Genomic DNA, 17,513 nt, shown 5'->3' with positions numbered 1-17,513 from the left:
CTTTTGGGAAGGGGGTTTGCCGTCTTGGAACCAGAAAAGGAATTAAATTATATGCTAAAAATCTGATATCCACAATACCATATTTTGATTTTATTTAAAAAAAAAAAAAAAATCTAAATGGTAACTCCTAAAGGTGCACTGATTGAGATTTTGGAGGCCAATACTGATAGCCGATATTCAAAGAGGCATATTGGCCGATACCGATCCAATACAGCTGCCATTAGGTGGCAAGTCTGGGGGGTGGAAGGGGTGAGGGATGGGGCAGGGGCAATGGCAGGCGCTACCCAAGGCAGGGCGAGGAGAGGGGCACAGGATGGAGGTGCAGCTTATGGGGTGGGGGCAGGTCTCGCAGCTGAATGCATACCAGCAGGGTGGGGGATGTGCCCCCAAGCTGCACAGTGCAGAGCAGGCTGCAGCTGCAGGGAGAAGTGGGAGCCAGGGCTGTGCAGGACTCTTCTCAGCAGGGGCTGGGCTCGGAGTGGGCTCCAGTGGCACTGGGAGGTGGCTGCAGCCACCCCAAATTTTGCTGCAGCTCTGTTCCCAGCCTTGTGCCACCACCCAGTGCAGATGCGGCTTTTCCTGGTGTTTGGCTGGAGGCAGGATGTTCAGCCAGGGTTGCACTGGGCGCTGAGTGGTGGTGCAGTGCTGGGAGCAGAGCTGCAGTGAAGTCTGTGGTGGCTGCAGCCTCCTCCCAGCACCGCCCAGTTTTCTCTCCTGCTCACGGCAGGGGGTCGGATTAGAAGATCTACAAGGTCCCTTCCGACCCTACATCTATGAATCTATACAGTTTAATTCAAAATTGAAATTAACTGACAGACTGCTCAAGCCACATCTATTTATAATGATTTGATTATATGATGCTAGCTTACTACAATAGTAGCCTCCTAGTAACTGAAACATTCATGCAAGCACTTTCCCATTCATAGTTTCATAGCTTCTCGGGTCAGAAGGGACCTGAGCAGATCATCTAGTCCGACCCCCTGCCATGGCAGGAACAGCACTGGGGTCAAATGACCCCAGTAAGGTGGTCATCCAACCTCCTCTTAAAAACCCCCAGGGCGGGAGCCTGCACCACCCCACTTGGAAGCTGGTTCCAGACTCTAGCCACCCTGACCGTGAAGTAGCGCCTCCTGATGTCCAACTTAAACCTTCCCTCCGCCAGCTTGTGACCATTGTTCCTGGTCACTCCTTGCGGCGCTCGGGGGAACAGGGACTCCCCCAGCGCCTGCTGATCCCCCCTAACCAGTTTATAACAGGCCACAAGATCCCCCCTCAGCCTTCTCTTTTGAAGGCTGAACAGGTTCAGGTCCCGCAACCTTTCCTCATAGGACCTACCCTGCTGTCCCTTGATCATACGAGTGGCCCTCCTCTGGACCCTCTCGATGCTGTCCACATCCCTCTTAAAGTGCGGCGCCCAGAACTGGACGCAGTACTCCAGCTGCGGCCTGACCAGTGCCGCATAGAGGGGGAGGATCACCTCCTTGGACCTGCTCGAGATGCATCTGTGGATGCACGACAAGGTGCAGTTGGCCTTCCTAGCCGCCTCCCCACATTGCCGACTCATGTTCATCTTGGAGTCAATAATGACTCCCAGATCCTTTTCCACCTCCGTGCTGACAAGAGGGGAGTTCCCCAGCCTGTATGTGTGGTGCCTATTGTTCCTCCCCAGGTGTATCACCTTACACTTTTCTGTGTTAAACCCCATCCTGTTCTCCTCCGCCCATCCTTGTAATCTATCTAGGTCTAACCGTAGCCTGTTGCTCCCCTCTATTGAGCCAACCGCAGCCTGTCCTGCATCAACAGGGGTATCACTAACAGGTCCGGAGAGGTCTTGCTCCCCCTCTATGCGGCGCTGGTCAGGCCATTACTCACGACTAATATACTGACCCTGGATAAAAACGTTCTTGAAAATACTTAGTTTAATTCCCTTCTTACCTGTGCTCCTCTCTATCAGATAATAAGTAATATACTGTTCACTAGCATATTAAAAGCTGGATTGTCTCTCTAGTTTTGTTTCTGACAAAAAGTGCAATCTTAATAAACTCTTTGTTTCTCAGAGAAACCAACTATTCACCTGAACAATACATTTCAGTATTTCCACATTACTGTTTGGTTTAGATTGCACCTCTACCATGCAGATCCCTGTTCACAGAGCTTCTAGTCTGTTTTGTGTGGCTCTATTAAATAAATGCAACACATGCACATGCATTAAACACAAATTCACACTTCAGACAGACAAAAATAATAAAAACTTCTAGAACAGGTTTGATGCAAGAGTGAGATACGATGCAGATTTTTCAAGGTGGCCCAGCTATTCAGCCAACTGCATCATTAGCTAAACCTCAATACTGAAGTCATATTTTCTGTCAACAGTAGTAACACTTCGTTCAGTTATTAACATAGCTTGTCCCATAAATGTATACGGTAGCGGGTTTTTTTTAAACCATTTTAAGAGGCAAAACATTTCTGCTCATTTCAGATATTCAGTATACCTAACTCTATGCCCCCCTTGGGTCAAAAAGGGGATCTATTCCTAGTTCAGGCAAAAGAGAGGTACTTGTTAGCCCAAAGCCCTTACACCCCTCTCAGAACTGCTCATGCAATGATGTAGATGAATCCACATAACACAATTATTAGTTTCCTTTTTCCCCCTTCAAAACTGATGAATTCATGCATGCTTGCTCAAAATGAGAGGCTCACATTTGTGGTACAGAAAGACTTCACTGACTCACTTCAAATACACACACAATATAGAAATAAATTAATGAGACAGTGCAGCAAGTTGATTTGTGCATTACTGGAGAATGCACAATTGAGCTATTTAATAGGTGAAGAGGCATTCACATTAGGGAAAGCTGGAAAATATTTTTACTTACTATAATAAAATAGCCCATTATGCATGCCACTGTGTGTATAAAAGTATTAAAGCATGGTTTAGTCCTTCAAACAACATGACAATATGGTTTTACACTTCACTTGGAAGCAGTTTTTTTTTCTACGAGCCATTATTTTATCAAGTTAAGAAGCAGCCGATTCGAACCTGACCTGCTGTATTTGTGTAAATACAGAATAAGTCCTTGACAATCCATAAGGTAGTTTTAGATTTACACCTCTGTAATTAAGATCTCTTTAGATGTACACACTACCATGACATATTGGGAGACATGTCTGTGTCAACGTACAAACTCCATTATGGCCCTGTAAATGCTATTCCATAGTTACAATTCTTATTCTGAATGTAACTGGAGGAAGAAAACTCATAGATTTGATTCACAGGTCATGTCTTAACACTCCCAGGTTGTCCGCTGGTACAGTAAATGCACTGAACTCCAGGAAAGCAACAGGTTGTTGGTTGATTGGTTGGTACTGGGAGACTGATCCAAGCTATTTCAGAAGCATTCCTTGATGTCAACAGTATTTTCAGAGTAGGATTTCTCTCTTAATGCTTGGTACTGTGAACTACGGGGTCTCAAAATTGATGAATTTGTTTAACATGTTAAACACCTCCTGGAAATGGAACTGGCATTTCCAGTAGAGGTACTGTATTTCTTTAAATAAAACACCCATGGGCGCATCCACATGAGTGCACATGTGCCTCTTGCAGCATCTCAAATCCCTTTGAGACACTGCAAGGCACATGTGCGGGAACAAAAACACATTCTCTGCACTGTATATTTGCAGCGCAGATTCAAAATTTGGTACCTATACATCCAGGAAGCAATATAAAACCTGGGCAAAAAAAACAAGGCAGGCGACCAGAGATCCTCTGCAGAGATGCTCTGGTAGCCAGCCAGACTGTCTCTATGGCTGGTGCTTGCCCCAGTGCTGAAGCAGGCTGCCTGCCCATGCAGGGCAAGCAGCAGGCTGCAGAGATCCGGGCTCCGTGCCAGGTAAGTAGGAGTTGGTGGGGGCCGGAGGTGTGCAACTCTAAGGCCTCATATAAAACCTCAGCTTTCGCAGGTGGCAGCAGGTCACAGCCAAGCAGCAGCCCCCATTGCCAGACTGCTGCAGTGGGTAGAGAGTGCAGGGAACTCTCAGGGCTGCTTCAGCAGTCCAGCTGGCACAAGGGGTGGTGTCCCCAGGTACCAATTAGCCAGGCCCAAGAAGCTCCTGAGAGCGAGTAGCCCTGAGCTACTTGCTAGGGCAGCTTTTTATATGGCTGCAGATCCAGGAGGGGCCAGGCAGGGTTATTTTGCCCTAAGTGGCACAATTTGCCCCACACCAAAGTGCATGTCTGGGCATGTGCGCCAAGGCAAAAAGCCCCAGCTCAAATTTGCACCACTTCTATATCAGCTGCTGCAAACGCACATGCTAATATGTGTGTGGACACGCCCCATGAGTTTAAACACACACAAATTTTCCAACACTTAAATTAAGTAAAATGAAGGCAAATTTACAAGTCACAGACAATTTTCAATTTTAGAACCATATTTGTTTTTAAAAAGGGCATATTCTATTTGAAAGAATGCAATAGATGGAAAGGGTCTTTTGGCCCAATGAACAGGTTCAGCATAGAATTGAAAAAAAGAAGTGTTAGACAATTTGTTTTCAGTCCTTTTTTTCCACAAGTGCTAATATTCCAAGACACTGTCTTCACCTGATGCAGAGTATCAGATAACCAAAGGTATCAGTATAAGTAATAAAGAAAGGTCTATTCTGGAGTCAGTGGGAGTATCTACGTGTGCTATTAGTGTGATGCAATACATTCTGGTGCAGTTCATGCCAGAGTTTATTGCTCCTGGGCACCACATTCACACATGTGCCCAGGACTGCAGCACACTGAGCTGTGTTGGAGCAGCCCTAGCTGGCAGTGGACCCAGGAGGTCAGACTGCCATCCAGGGACTGCTCCGACCCAGCTCAATGAGCTGCTGGAGAGAGGCTGAATGGGGCATGAGGGTACTCCAGTATGGGGCCAGCCGGCAGGCTGAAGCACCCTCATGCCGCAGGAAGCCAGGTCAGTATCTACACATGTGCTGCAGTGCACTAAATAATGCTGCCATAGAATAGCACTTGTGTTCACAAATATTGACGTATGGCCACATTTATTAGCTTACTGTGCCCTAGTAAGGGTGCACATGTAGATACTGAGCCTTTACTGTGGAGCTAATTAGTCAGCTCCACAGTAAGTCTCATGTAAATACACACAGTATGTTGTTGGTAGAAGCTAGTGCACAATTATGATTGATTAGACCCTTGTCCTGTAAGTAGAGCCCACCTTATCACATCAGACTGCCTGAGCCAGACTGAACTGGGACATGTCTTCATACACCAAATTCAGAAAGGTACTTTGCATAAAACAGGTTAATTTAAATCTAATAAAAAAAGACTACAGAAGACGACAACTGATTTTTATGTTTGTTTAAGACTACCCAAAGTTAAGAGGGAGTGCCAATAGCATTAAGCATTTGGGTTATTTTTTTTAAATATACTTCCTGTGTTGTCAAAGTGACCCTGCTGGCCTTATCTTCTTGTGAGATAAAGGAAAGTGATAAAAGGACTTGCTATTTTAGAATAAAGCAGGAAGAGGACCAGGTAGCTGTGACGAGTGCAGAGTGAAAAGAAAATTAACAAACAGCAGGAAAAAAATATAGCATCAGATGACAGCTTGTCTTGGGCTCGGGTGTGAGAGAAAACCTAGGTAAAACTGAATGTTAAAATAAAGTAGTAAGAGGAAATAGTTTACGCTTTGCACATAGTCTACCTTCTGGAAATCTTCATACAAGTTGCTGGTACTGCATCACCAACAAATGTTTCAAGATCCCTGAGAGACAATTTAAGATATTTCAGCCTCTATCATCTGTTATTTCACTATGTAGTTTGCACATCCTTAATACTGATAATGCCAAATGTTGTGATAACACTGTATTATTCAAACAACAAATTACGAGGAAGATTAACATTAATTCTAGTTTAACAGTCTTTCTAACTTGTGGATGCAAGAACTGACAGAATCTTAAAAAAAAAATCACATACCATAACACACAAATGGTCAGATAATCAGGAGCTATAAAAGTTACCTAATCCACTGTTACTTACAAATAAAAATAACTATTTTATATTTAACATATAAATTAATATGACAATAGTTTCTTTAGACATATTGCATTTACCCTTACTAGCGCATTACTTAAATCTTACCTTAATTGGTTTCTCCATGTCACTGTAGCATAGAGAATTGAGAGATATTTTAAAGGGCCTCCAAACAGGATTCAGGTTGTTCTTAATAACCTACCAAAAATGTTGATAAAGGATCATTAGCAAGTCAGAAACAGGGAGTGACCATTCGTTTAGAATGCATATTCAGAGATGAGAGGTACTGATGTGCACTATCAGGAGATCCATCTACAAACACATCTCAAAATTGGCATTTCATACTACAGGAAGAACACTTTCTAAGAATACAACACTCACTTGGAGACTGGAGACTACTGCTCCCTGCTAGAAATTCCATATATCCTGGGAGAGACATATAATCTGCCATATCATCCTAAGCATGGTTGGAGGCAAGATTTCACTGTTTCTAGGGAAGACCCACTGCTATAGGCAGCATTTTGATATAGGGGAATATAGCTTACCAGTAAGAGTGAGACAATGAGATACACTATCATTTATAGGCATTGTGTTCTTGAGTCTTATTTCACCCCAGCACGTATTTATGCTGAACACAACTTCCAGATCACTACCGCCAGAAATTCTAGATTGCATGAATAGAAAGGCAATGTATACTTGTATCAACCCAAAAGGGTAAAAGGAGAACTTCATAAAACTATTATAAACATGCATGGAAGAGTTTCATAATTCTCAGATTGTGAAGTATACATAAGATGCAACAGGTTGCAATTAGATTGGATACAGTAAAAATCCTTTACAGAAAAATAGTAAGATTTTTTATAAGTCTAAATTTGGCCAGACATATGCTGAAGTTGTACTGAAAAAAATGCACAAGCAATGAGTAAAATGCCTTGACTATACTTAATATTAAAATTGTTAAAAACGTTAGGCCATTTTATAGTAAACACACAAATTTATTTTAAACCCATGTTCAGTTATTCACCCCATGCTAGAACACTGATTTTAAGAACTGATCATTTGTTTTAGAGAATGCAGGAGCCCTAATAGAGAAGCATAAAAACGATGGTGCAGGAAAAAAAGAAAAAGAAAAAGGCAGGTATTATATTTTCCCCACAAAATTCTTTACACCTCTTGGGAGACGAAAAAAAAGTAGGAGATAAATTCTATCCATCCTCATTTTAAAGATGAAGAATTGAGAGACAAACATTCAGTGGCTATCCCAGGGCCAAACAAAAAAAGCCTCTGGAAATGCTGAAAAAGCTTAAGTACTTAAGACTACTGTTCTAACTACAAGACTACTGTCTTCTCTGGAGAGAGTGCCAGGACCTTATCATAGGTTCACTTGCAACAGTTGCAAATTATAGGAATACTGCAATGTATTAACGTTAGTACATGCTAAGGAGATAATCTTCACTTGAAAAGAAACAACTTTGCAATGCTAAGAGGGCACTTTACATGTGCTAAACTGCTGGAAAGTGCAGCTGCTTGAGTTTTAACTGCACTTAGCATGCCTTAAAGTTGGAGAAATGTGACACCACCTTTACACTTTTGTTCTTGCCCGAACAAAAGTCAGACTAACTCAAGAAACTTCATACCATTGACCCAAATACTGTCATACCTCTGTTCTGTGAACCATCACCCAGTTTCCTTCTGACGTTTGCTTGTGGAATTCCAAATATGGGTCCGACTTCCCAAAGAAATCCTGTATTCAAAGAATAAATAACTAACTAACTATCTCAGAATAGCCAATGGTATGAATATTATCAAATACTGGCTGGAACATGATCAAATTCATAGAAAGTAAACAAATTATCTATCAAGAACTTTCAGATATGTTTCTGTTGAAAGAAAATTAAGAACTGCAGAAAATTCCAGTTTTACTATTTTATATAGCAATGAACTAATTACCTTATTGTCTAGTTTCCTTGCTTCTACTTCCAATAAGACCACTCTGTTATCTTTTACTTCTTCTGCTGTAATCTAGGTAGATAATTAAAATAAGGAAGAAAAACATTGCACTCTACATTCAGGTACTCCGTATTTCTTTAATACTGTTCACAAAATACCTAGAAAGGAGCCAGAAAGAATCTACAGTTGCTCAAGAATGGAGTGATAAAAAACAGAGACAATTTAGTTTTTACAATATGAATTAATGGCAAGGAGGCCCCTGGAACCTCTCCCTCATATTTATTTTCCCTGCTATAGCACTGCAAAGAGGGCAAATTCAAGGCAAACCTCCATACCTGGAAAATTATAACAAATTTATAAATTGCCCATATACAGAATCTAATTATTGGGAGATGTCTTACATTCAAGGACATATTCTATTCAAGTATATATGGTAAGTTATGTTTGAGGACAATGCATTGTGTGGGACTGAGGCAAGAAGGAGAAATGGTATCGTCCTACCGTAATGCTTCCTTTTCCAGCAGGCTTGCCATTTTTTAAAACTAATGGTCTTGTTAGTGTCTTGGTGGAGACTATCTGTCAAAACAAAAGGTAAGTGTCAAGAATAATTATTACAGTCTAATAGCTTTTTAAATTAAAGGAATGGATAGTGATGAACATACCATTTTAGGAAATTTTGCTTTTCCAGATGTACCATATACAATTATATTTATTTCCAATACCCTTCCATGTATTTTGATATTTAAAGACATTTAGCAATATAACATCAGTTACAAATCCAGAAGTTAAACAACAAACAAGGAAGTCAGTCTTAATACACCAAAATTTTTAACAACAGAATTAGTAGAGGAGTTTTAACCACTAAATAACACAGCTTGCAACTAGGATAAGATCTTTCTCTCACACACACACAGGGATCCTGGCTTTCTCTACTTAAAAACTGCACATTCCCTAATTAAAAAATCCCAAATTCTCCGATTAAAGGAACCCACAATATCTTCATTTTTTCCATGATTAAAATGAAATGCCACTTATACACCCATAGGTATTAATTTAACACAATGTTTCATTGATATATTTACAACTTTAAAGCAATTTGGAAGCCTATCAATACCTCAATCATTATGATACAATAAATTCTAAATTCCTATATATTTTGGTGTTTTCTTTCTTTTTTTTTTTAAATCATGGAAAAATCAGAGCTCCTTCTCACACCTTTGCTCACCAAGATGTGGGTTCAGCTGCAGCTGTCTAAACAGTGTTTTGCAGTGTTGAGCACCTCGATATGCTGGTGCCCAGCCCTTGCCCTTCACCCCCAAGCCATCTGCTGGCCACGCCACCCCTGCAAGCATGGGCACTGGCCCCGGTGCCACCAGACTGGCCACACAGTTCTCCGTCATCCCCCAAATGCCCCCCTACCATGTTCCCCACCTGGAGGGGAATATGGCGCCTCCCCCTGCCCCGCCGCAGTTTCAAATGCCCAGACACCTTCCCCCAGTGCTTGCAGGCACCTGCTCCTCCACATACTCCTGCCACAGAAATGCCTCACACCTCCCTCTCCCCCAACGCCCTCACGACAGTCCCCAAGCCCTGGCCTTCCAATCCCACCCACCACATACTTACCTGCATCCAGCTGCTAAGGTTACTCCCACGACCCTGCCTGGCTGTGTGCCAGCCACATGCATGTGCGCACACATACACACATGGCGTTCCCTGTTCCCGATCGCTCACTGCCCACTCCTCCCCCTGCCCCCCCAGCTCCTTCCAGCTTCAAGCAGCTCCTTGAAGGCTGGAATGTGGAATGCTCCCAGCCTGCAAGAGGAAACCTGCTTTTTCCTGTGGTCTTCTCCCTTAAAGAAGAAAATCTTTGTTTTTATTACTGCAAAAGCTAATGCAGCCCCAAAGAGAGAGGTGCTGGTAGGAAACATTATGCCACCATTACAGCCAATATAGGCGCACCTCCTTCTGGTGGACCCTCTAGAGACCCCACCGGGAAATAAGGGAGCAGAATCGAGTGAAATCCAAGAGAAAAGTAAAGTAGAGAGACAATAATTGCTACCTTCACTAGAAAGGAATCATACCATAGTCACAAAGGGCCTTGATGGCATATGCATGTATCCATGCATCGGTTTCAGTCATTCTTTTCCCTCTTGTTCATGGTTCATCCCCATTATACCACTGAGGGGGAACAAAATTTACTATGTTCTTTGGACTAAAAATAGGCATTTAGTAGTGAATATTCTTCACTTACTGTTTATTCCTAGTCTACTTGTGCATTAAATTACCCCAGATATTCTACAGCTAACAGAGTACAACAGACAAATTTCACGGCATTTGTTCTTTTGTCCTTAATTAAATGGAGACCAAACCAAAACCAAATAAGAATCTTATTTGTCACTTAGAGTACTCTCTTCATGCATGCATGGTCACAAAGTGATTAAGAGCTTAAAAGAAGAGTCACTGTGACTTAATCCTAGGAGAAATCAAGTAGGGAATAGAGTATCCAAGACCTGCATTCACATATTCAAACTGCAGTTTGTACTCACTTGTCCAAGAGTACAGTCAAATTCTCCCAGGAAGTCATCATCATTCAGATCAATGGTTTTATTGTCAATGTCATAAATTCCAAATTTGAGCTTCTGAACAAGCTCAAAATAGTAATCAATGAGGAATTTCTTGGAAAAATTTGGGTTCAGGGAATTCTTAATCCTTTCTGTGCGATCAAGCTGCAGACAGAAACATAGCAGATTACTAATCAGCTCATTACCTAGAATTCAAACTATACATGTGGCCAAAACTAAAAGTTATCTCATGTGAAGTTTTCAAAAGCCCTGCTAGGTGCAAGAACAGAAATATGCAGACAAGGTTCTTTGGGTGAATGTGATATCTTTTATTAGCCAACTTAAATAGTTGGAAAACAATTATTAAGCAAGCTTTCGGGTTCAAAAACCCTTCATCAGGCTAAGAAAGTTTCTGCAGTTGGTGTGTGCTCTTCCTGGATGGAATGAACAGTAAGGAAGCCAGAGGCTGGTCTGGTATGCATAAATGAAAAGAACAGAAATATGCATTTCTGTAAGTCCTTTCACTACATGTAACAAGACATATGACAGTGTAAAATTTAAAAAATCCATTTGCTGAAGTTAAGAGAGATTCAAGGACCAGATATCTCACTGCTAAAATGCAGCTAAAGCTGAACTTGTATACATTAAAAATATAACTTATTTTGTCTAAAATCCAAGGCAAGAGAGAGAAAAAAGTAGTAACATATTAAGAAAATCTGGCTGCTCTGGATGAGATCATTATCTGTTAGCAAGCGTCTGCAATGCACTGGAAGACAGTCTGTCTGTCTCCACTCTGCAGAATCTCTCAGGAATGTCATGCTGTTATTATAATTACTTAAGTAAAACAGAATTACCATCAGAATGGTAAAACTAATATCTGAAAGGGCTGCAGTCCATATAGATGCAGTCAGACCTAAAGGGTACAGTAGATTTGCTTTCAATCCTGTGCCCCATTATTTTAATTGAGAGCATCCAGGAAAATCAGACCACACTAGATTACTATGAGTGCTTGAGGAAGAAGTGTCATACGTACCTCGTACCACTGCTGCCCACTTGTATTCTGGAGAAGCACACAGAGTGGGTCTGACTTTGAACCAACATCTCTATCCAACAGATTGTTGCAAGAGATTGACATCTCCACCTTTGTCACACATTGTGCTGCCATTTGTTTAGCTGGAAGGAAGCAGGGGAATTCAGTGTTACAAAAAAAAACATTGATTCAAAAAGAAACAGCTGAAAGCTAATGGGCCTTTAATCTTCTGACAAACTGCTGGGAGGAGGGCACAGCATGAGCCTATCAGGAGTAAAATTTGAAGCTCTAAATGCCATCTGGAAGCATCACAATACTGAAATGATACATTCTTAGCTTCTATGGGTTAAAAGCACATTAATATGCTAATTAAAGTCCAACAAAATCTATATATGAGAAGAGAGGTCAGGCTTTTCAGAACACTTGGGCAGTCAAATTAAGAAAAAGGAAACAGGAAGAAATACAAATTCAAATCATATCAATTAGAGTACTTCTGCCATACACTCCATCCTAAGTTTTCAAAGCACTTCATAAACATTGTCCAATGGAGTCTTCTAAAACCCACAGGAAGATGTTCACTTCATTACAAAATATGAGAACTGCAACAGGAAATCCAAAATGTATGGTAAAGAGTTACAGAAAGATTTCACAAAACTGAGCAAGTGGGCAACACAACGGTAGAATAAATTTAACAATAAGTGCAAAGTAATACATATGGAGAAAACTAATCATACCTATACATCTGGGTGCACAACTAATTGAGCTGAAAGGCCACTTGGGGAATTTTGGTGAGCTGTTGTGGAGCGAGGAGGGGGGAAGGGAGTACTGACTCTTCCCAGCAGCGTGTGTGTGTGGGGAGGGGTGGCAATTGATCCTATCTGGCCTGGGACTGTCTTTCCTGCACCCACCACCCAGGTCCTGGATGGAGCGGGAGGACAGGCAGGGTCTCCACAGAGACCAGCCTGGGACCCCCCCAGGCTGGACACATTTGGCTAGAATGAAATGGGGCCGCAGTTGGGCAGGGAGTGGCATCCAGGAACAGGATGAGCAGGCAGGACCAGGATTGTCGGGCAGGGATAGCGTGAGGCTGGGGCCAAGGGCAGAGCCGCAATCAGCTTCCCACATGCCCCCAAGATGGGTGCCAGTCTGTAGGTAGGGATGTGCAGGGAGTGGATCATGGCTCTGCCCCAGGTGTCAGCTCCACACAGTCACTACCCCATGATCCCAGCTCTGGCCGCCTGTCCCGCTCCCGGACACCACTCCCTGCCTGCAGCCCCATCCCATTTGCCCAGCTGCGCATATCCTGACAGCAGGGGTCCCAGGCCAGTCTCCATGGAGACCCAACCCACCTGCTTGCTCTGTCCAGCACCCTCAGCACTGGTTGCGGGATTCCCGGTTAGTGTATCCAAGTCCAGTAGTGGTAGCAAGACTGGCAACAACAGCTGGAGGGAGCTATTGGTGCTGCAGCTGCCAGGAAGCTGAGTCTGGCTGCTGTGCTGCACAAGCCCCATCATGCTAACGGGGTTAGTGAAACTGGTAGCATGTACCATGGCCCAAGCTACCCCCTGCACCTGGGCCAGATGGAGCCAAGGGACCTGCTGTGGGCCAGATAGAAGGAAAAATACTGTACAGCAATTTTTCTATTTCAAAAAACTCACAGAGACCACAAATCAGAATGTTTTTGACATTATGGATTCCTATTAGAAATCTCTGGGTTTATCTTGTGAATCGTGGGTTTGTACACCTAACAAGGCTAATAATATAGGACAACCTGCAGGACCATTAAAAGGATCTTGTATCACCCTGGTTGAGAATCACTGCTACATCATTGGCCTTAATCTTACCATAATGTACATATGATCGTACTCTTAACAAGAGGATTCTGAATTTGAATCCTTGTTGTAACAGCAGCATTATCTGGTGGCTGTGCCTGAGCCTTAATTTTTCCAGCAGCGAATGTAGGAATAATAAAGTTAGTTACTTCACCTGGTGCTGGGAAGATTAACTGGTTAATGTTTGTACAGTGGTTTGAATATGGAATCATGAAATATCATAATGAAGTGTTGAGAAATTTGTTTCCTATTTTACTTGAAAACCCTAAAAAAACTAGCACATTTTACAATAATGGTGCACAACTGCTTTGGATTTTTTTATATATAGTTTTTCTTTTGGTGTTTAATAACCCAGTTCTCTCTAGCTATAACAACCACATAAATATAGCATGGTAGATTTCCTCAAAATTATATGTTAAATAGTCATATTTCTTCCCAGCACAAACTGTATCATTCTCTTCATAGATGCACAGAACGGTTCCATCCATATTTCTTGATGTAACAGAAAATTTCAGTTTAGTTTATCATTCAACAAGATTTAAAGAAGAAGAGGAGAACATTTGACTTTGTACACTTAAAAAGCATCACTCCTAACTTCTTGATATACTTTAGAATTTTTGCAGTTACTATAGTTCGGTGGCATCAATTAATTCAGAAATTAGCCCTGCACTCTCCACAAGTGCCACTCCAATCCCCTTTTTCTGCTTTCTGCTCCCTGCTTCATATGCCTGCCCCCTCAACTGCTGTATTATGCCCCAAACAATGAACATGCTCCAGCAGACTCAATTGATCTAGTCTGCTCCGAGGCACTGTAGTTACAGAATGTCAGAGCAATGTCTCCACATGTCTACAGGCATCCTTTCTTTGCAATTAGGAATAATAGGTGAAAGTTTCTGCCCCTGTGTTATAGATCCAAGGCAGAGCTTTTTGTGATAGGCTTTCCTGAGAAGGGTCCCTCTGAAAAGGGATACTGAATGGAAGTTGGTAGGGTACAGAGAAGGACTTAGATGAGGGGAGTTGTGAATGGAAATATCCACCTCTCATGTGTCAAGCAAGCTCCTGCAACACCCCATGGAAAAGGGTGAGATGATTTCCAAGTTCAGTTGTAGAATCTTGTTCTCACTGTGGCTCAAACCATTTCACTAATCCTACTGTCGATTGAAGGGAGAGAAGCATGAACACTAGCACCCCTTACAACACTGAGGTCATTTTCTGGGGAGATATTCAGGTTGGTGTCTTGGAAAATATAGCTGTAGTCTCTGCCCTTGAGAGGGACAGAAACTGCAGGACTTATGGTAGGGCAAAGACGTATACATTTTTATATAGTGTAATGTTATCCTTGAATACTTAAGGGAAATGACTGTGTCCTCAAGTCCCACAAATAATTAGATCCATATTCTCAGACAGAGCATCCCAAATAGTTGTCTGGACTTCTGCTGGGACTCTAGTCACATGAAACCAGGACCTGGACCATAGATAAAATGGATTTATTAGATTTGCTTCATTAGTATGGAATGCTGATGAAACACAAAATAACAATAGTTGAAGTCAAGGTAATTTATAACCTCAGTTGTCCTCTATTTTATTCCCTAAACATACCCAAATTGGCAGGCATATGTCCTTGAAAGCTAAGAACTGCACTGTTGTTAGCATCAGTGCTAGAATTGTGCTGTTGCAATCCTACTGGTTCAGTAACAGAGTAGTCTGACCCCACAACTCATTTCATACCATGTCCAGCAAAAATGAGTCTCAGCACATTTGAGGGATCTAACTAGATAACAAGGGACAACATATCCAGGTACCATGAGTCATTTCCTAATGTAAACATAAATATTTGAATTGCGTGCATTCATTAATCTAAAGAATTGGTGGAATAACCTGTGTAACAGGTTAGCCTATGAATAATTTATAGATAGATTTATATACAAAATGTTTCCAAGTTATTTTGCTAAGTAGCATTTACTTAAAAAAAAGTTACTAATTATATACTTGTCTGCTAGCTTCTGGTCTGCACAATATGACTTTATGGCACATTTATACAGAACAAACCAGGAATGGGGGTTCCTGAATAACCTCAAGCACTGACATACTTACCCCAGAGTTAAAAAAGCATTCAATATATGAAGTCTATTTCCACTGTAGAATTTACCTGGGAGTTAGCATGCATGCCATGCCATGCTAAAAAACAAAATCCTATTACTCAGATTTGGAGGTGCTTCAACTTATACTAGTCAACTTTGCTGGAGGAAAAAAAAAAAAAGCAGAAACTAGCTGTTTTATCACTTACACCGGAATCCTACCACTTGAGTGAGGAAGCAGACCAAGTCACTCAAACATTAACAGTCCCCAAATACTCTCCCACAATTTTTCCTGAACATCAGAGACATTCACACATGACTAGAAAAAAAAAATCACAGAGCACCTTGGCACAAGGAACAGCAGAATATACCACACACACTCACTTACAAGTGCAAAAATAGAATAAGGACACAGTAACATGTGTTTTATAACTAATCGGTTTATGAGATCATTTACGTTGATTTCAGTCTCCAACTCTTGTCTGAGAATTTGAAACGGACTGTGGAGGGGGTGAGAAGAAAGGAGAGATAAGAATGAGCCTTTCAAAAAAAAGAAAAAAAAGGCAGTGAATAAATGATGCCTGGAGCCCACCCACTTTGCGCTTCCTAATCAAAAGAACGACTGAGGAGTTCTCTCTCATAAAATGTGTTGGATATCCTCCTGTGGCATGTTGATCACCTTGCCTTAGGGAATAGTGCTGCAAATAACATCACATTAATGTAATGCGATGGCTGAGAATTTTAAATACACAGCAATAAAAAACCCCAAAGGTCTGTTGTGTTTTTAAAGCTGCACTACAGTTTCACACAAAAGGCCAAAAGGGGATACTATCATTATCTAAGCCAGTGGTTCTCAATCTTTTTAGATTTAAAGCACTCCTCAGAAAAATCTTTGGATGTCTTTACACGTGCTCTGGGGTAGGGATGAGGGGAGGATGGACATGCTTTAATTGGAGGGGCTCTCAGGAGCACCCACAGCTTCTCATGTATTTGGTGTCCTGCACTTCAAAATGGTGACCAGGGCACTTTACCTACAGCTCGTAACTAGAAAGCATCAGAGCAGGCATCGGGCGTGTGTATATGTGCCTGCAGCTCTTAGCTATCACTCATTTCTTGATTGTGGAAAAACAATAGAGCAATATTTTGCAAAAAACTAAGAAATCCCACAACAGGTCAGAATGTTTTGGACACTACATATGGACATTCCTATTTGAAACCTCTGGGTGCGTCCACACATGCAAGCACGTGCGCTTGTAGCAGCTCAAATAGAAGCGGTGCAAATTTGAGCCAGAGCTTTTTGCCTCAGCGCACATCCTTGGACATGCAGTTTGTTGTGGAGCAAATTGTGCCACTTGGGGCAAAATAACTCTGCCTGGCTCCGCCTGGATCTGCAGCCAGGGGGAGCTAGAGCCCCCGGCCAGCACCTGTGCTGTTCCCAGCAGTATATAAAGCTGCCTTGATCTGACCCCATCCGTACAAAAAGCTGCCCTGGCAAGCAGCTCAGGGCTACTCACTCTCAGGAGCTTCTGGGGCCCACCCACTTGGTAACTGGGGACACTACCCCTTGTGCCAGCTGCTGCAGCAGCATCCCAAATCCATTTTTAAAAATACCTCAAAATCCGTGTTTTTCCATAATTAAAACAAAAGACCACTATACACACACACATGCATATGCATATACACATATATAGACATAGCTATATAGAGAGAGAGAGCGTGCGCGCGCGCAATCAGTTGGGCAATGCTTTATTGGTATATTTACAATGTTAAAGCAATGTGGAAGCCTACCAATGTCTCTATCACAATAAAACAAATTCTAAATACCTATACGTGTTGATGGATACTTTTGGTTTCCTTTGCAAATGATGGGCGTGTGATAGGGGGATGTGGTGTTTGCAGGAAGGGGGTGGGAAGGGGTGTGGGGGAAGGTGGGTTGGTGTGTATGGAGGGATGTGGGTTGGTGTGCAGGTAGGTGTGGGGCAATTGCTGGGGGGACTGTGGGTGTGGCGGACCTTGTCGGGGGGGGGGGGG

The 17,513-nt window shown here is 42.3% G+C and overlaps 1 protein-coding gene across 2 annotated transcripts in view; it reads right to left on the bottom strand.

Moving 5' to 3' along the window:
* Positions 1-17,513, bottom strand: part of CPNE3 (copine 3) — a 63,279-nt gene that overhangs the window by 44,458 nt on the left and 1,308 nt on the right. For both annotated transcript variants that reach the window (XM_019527881.1, XM_019527882.1), the window contains exons 2-7: positions 11,576-11,715; positions 10,528-10,707; positions 8,483-8,557; positions 7,982-8,053; positions 7,692-7,775; positions 6,140-6,229 (exon numbers count right to left, since the gene is read on the bottom strand). In XM_019527881.1, the coding sequence (XP_019383426.1) occupies positions 6,140-6,229; positions 7,692-7,775; positions 7,982-8,053; positions 8,483-8,557; positions 10,528-10,707; positions 11,576-11,707 (633 nt within the window). In that variant the 5' untranslated portion in view covers positions 11,708-11,715. The remainder of the gene's footprint in view (positions 1-6,139; positions 6,230-7,691; positions 7,776-7,981; positions 8,054-8,482; positions 8,558-10,527; positions 10,708-11,575; positions 11,716-17,513) is intronic.

This window comes from Gavialis gangeticus, unplaced genomic scaffold (assembly GCF_001723915.1).
Source record: "Gavialis gangeticus isolate Ggan-Ray unplaced genomic scaffold, GavGan_comp1, whole genome shotgun sequence".
NCBI classification, from domain to species: Eukaryota; Metazoa; Chordata; order Crocodylia; family Gavialidae; genus Gavialis; species Gavialis gangeticus.
The sequence above is the reverse complement of the archived record's forward strand: the minus strand, read 5'-3'. Positions and strand labels throughout refer to the sequence as shown.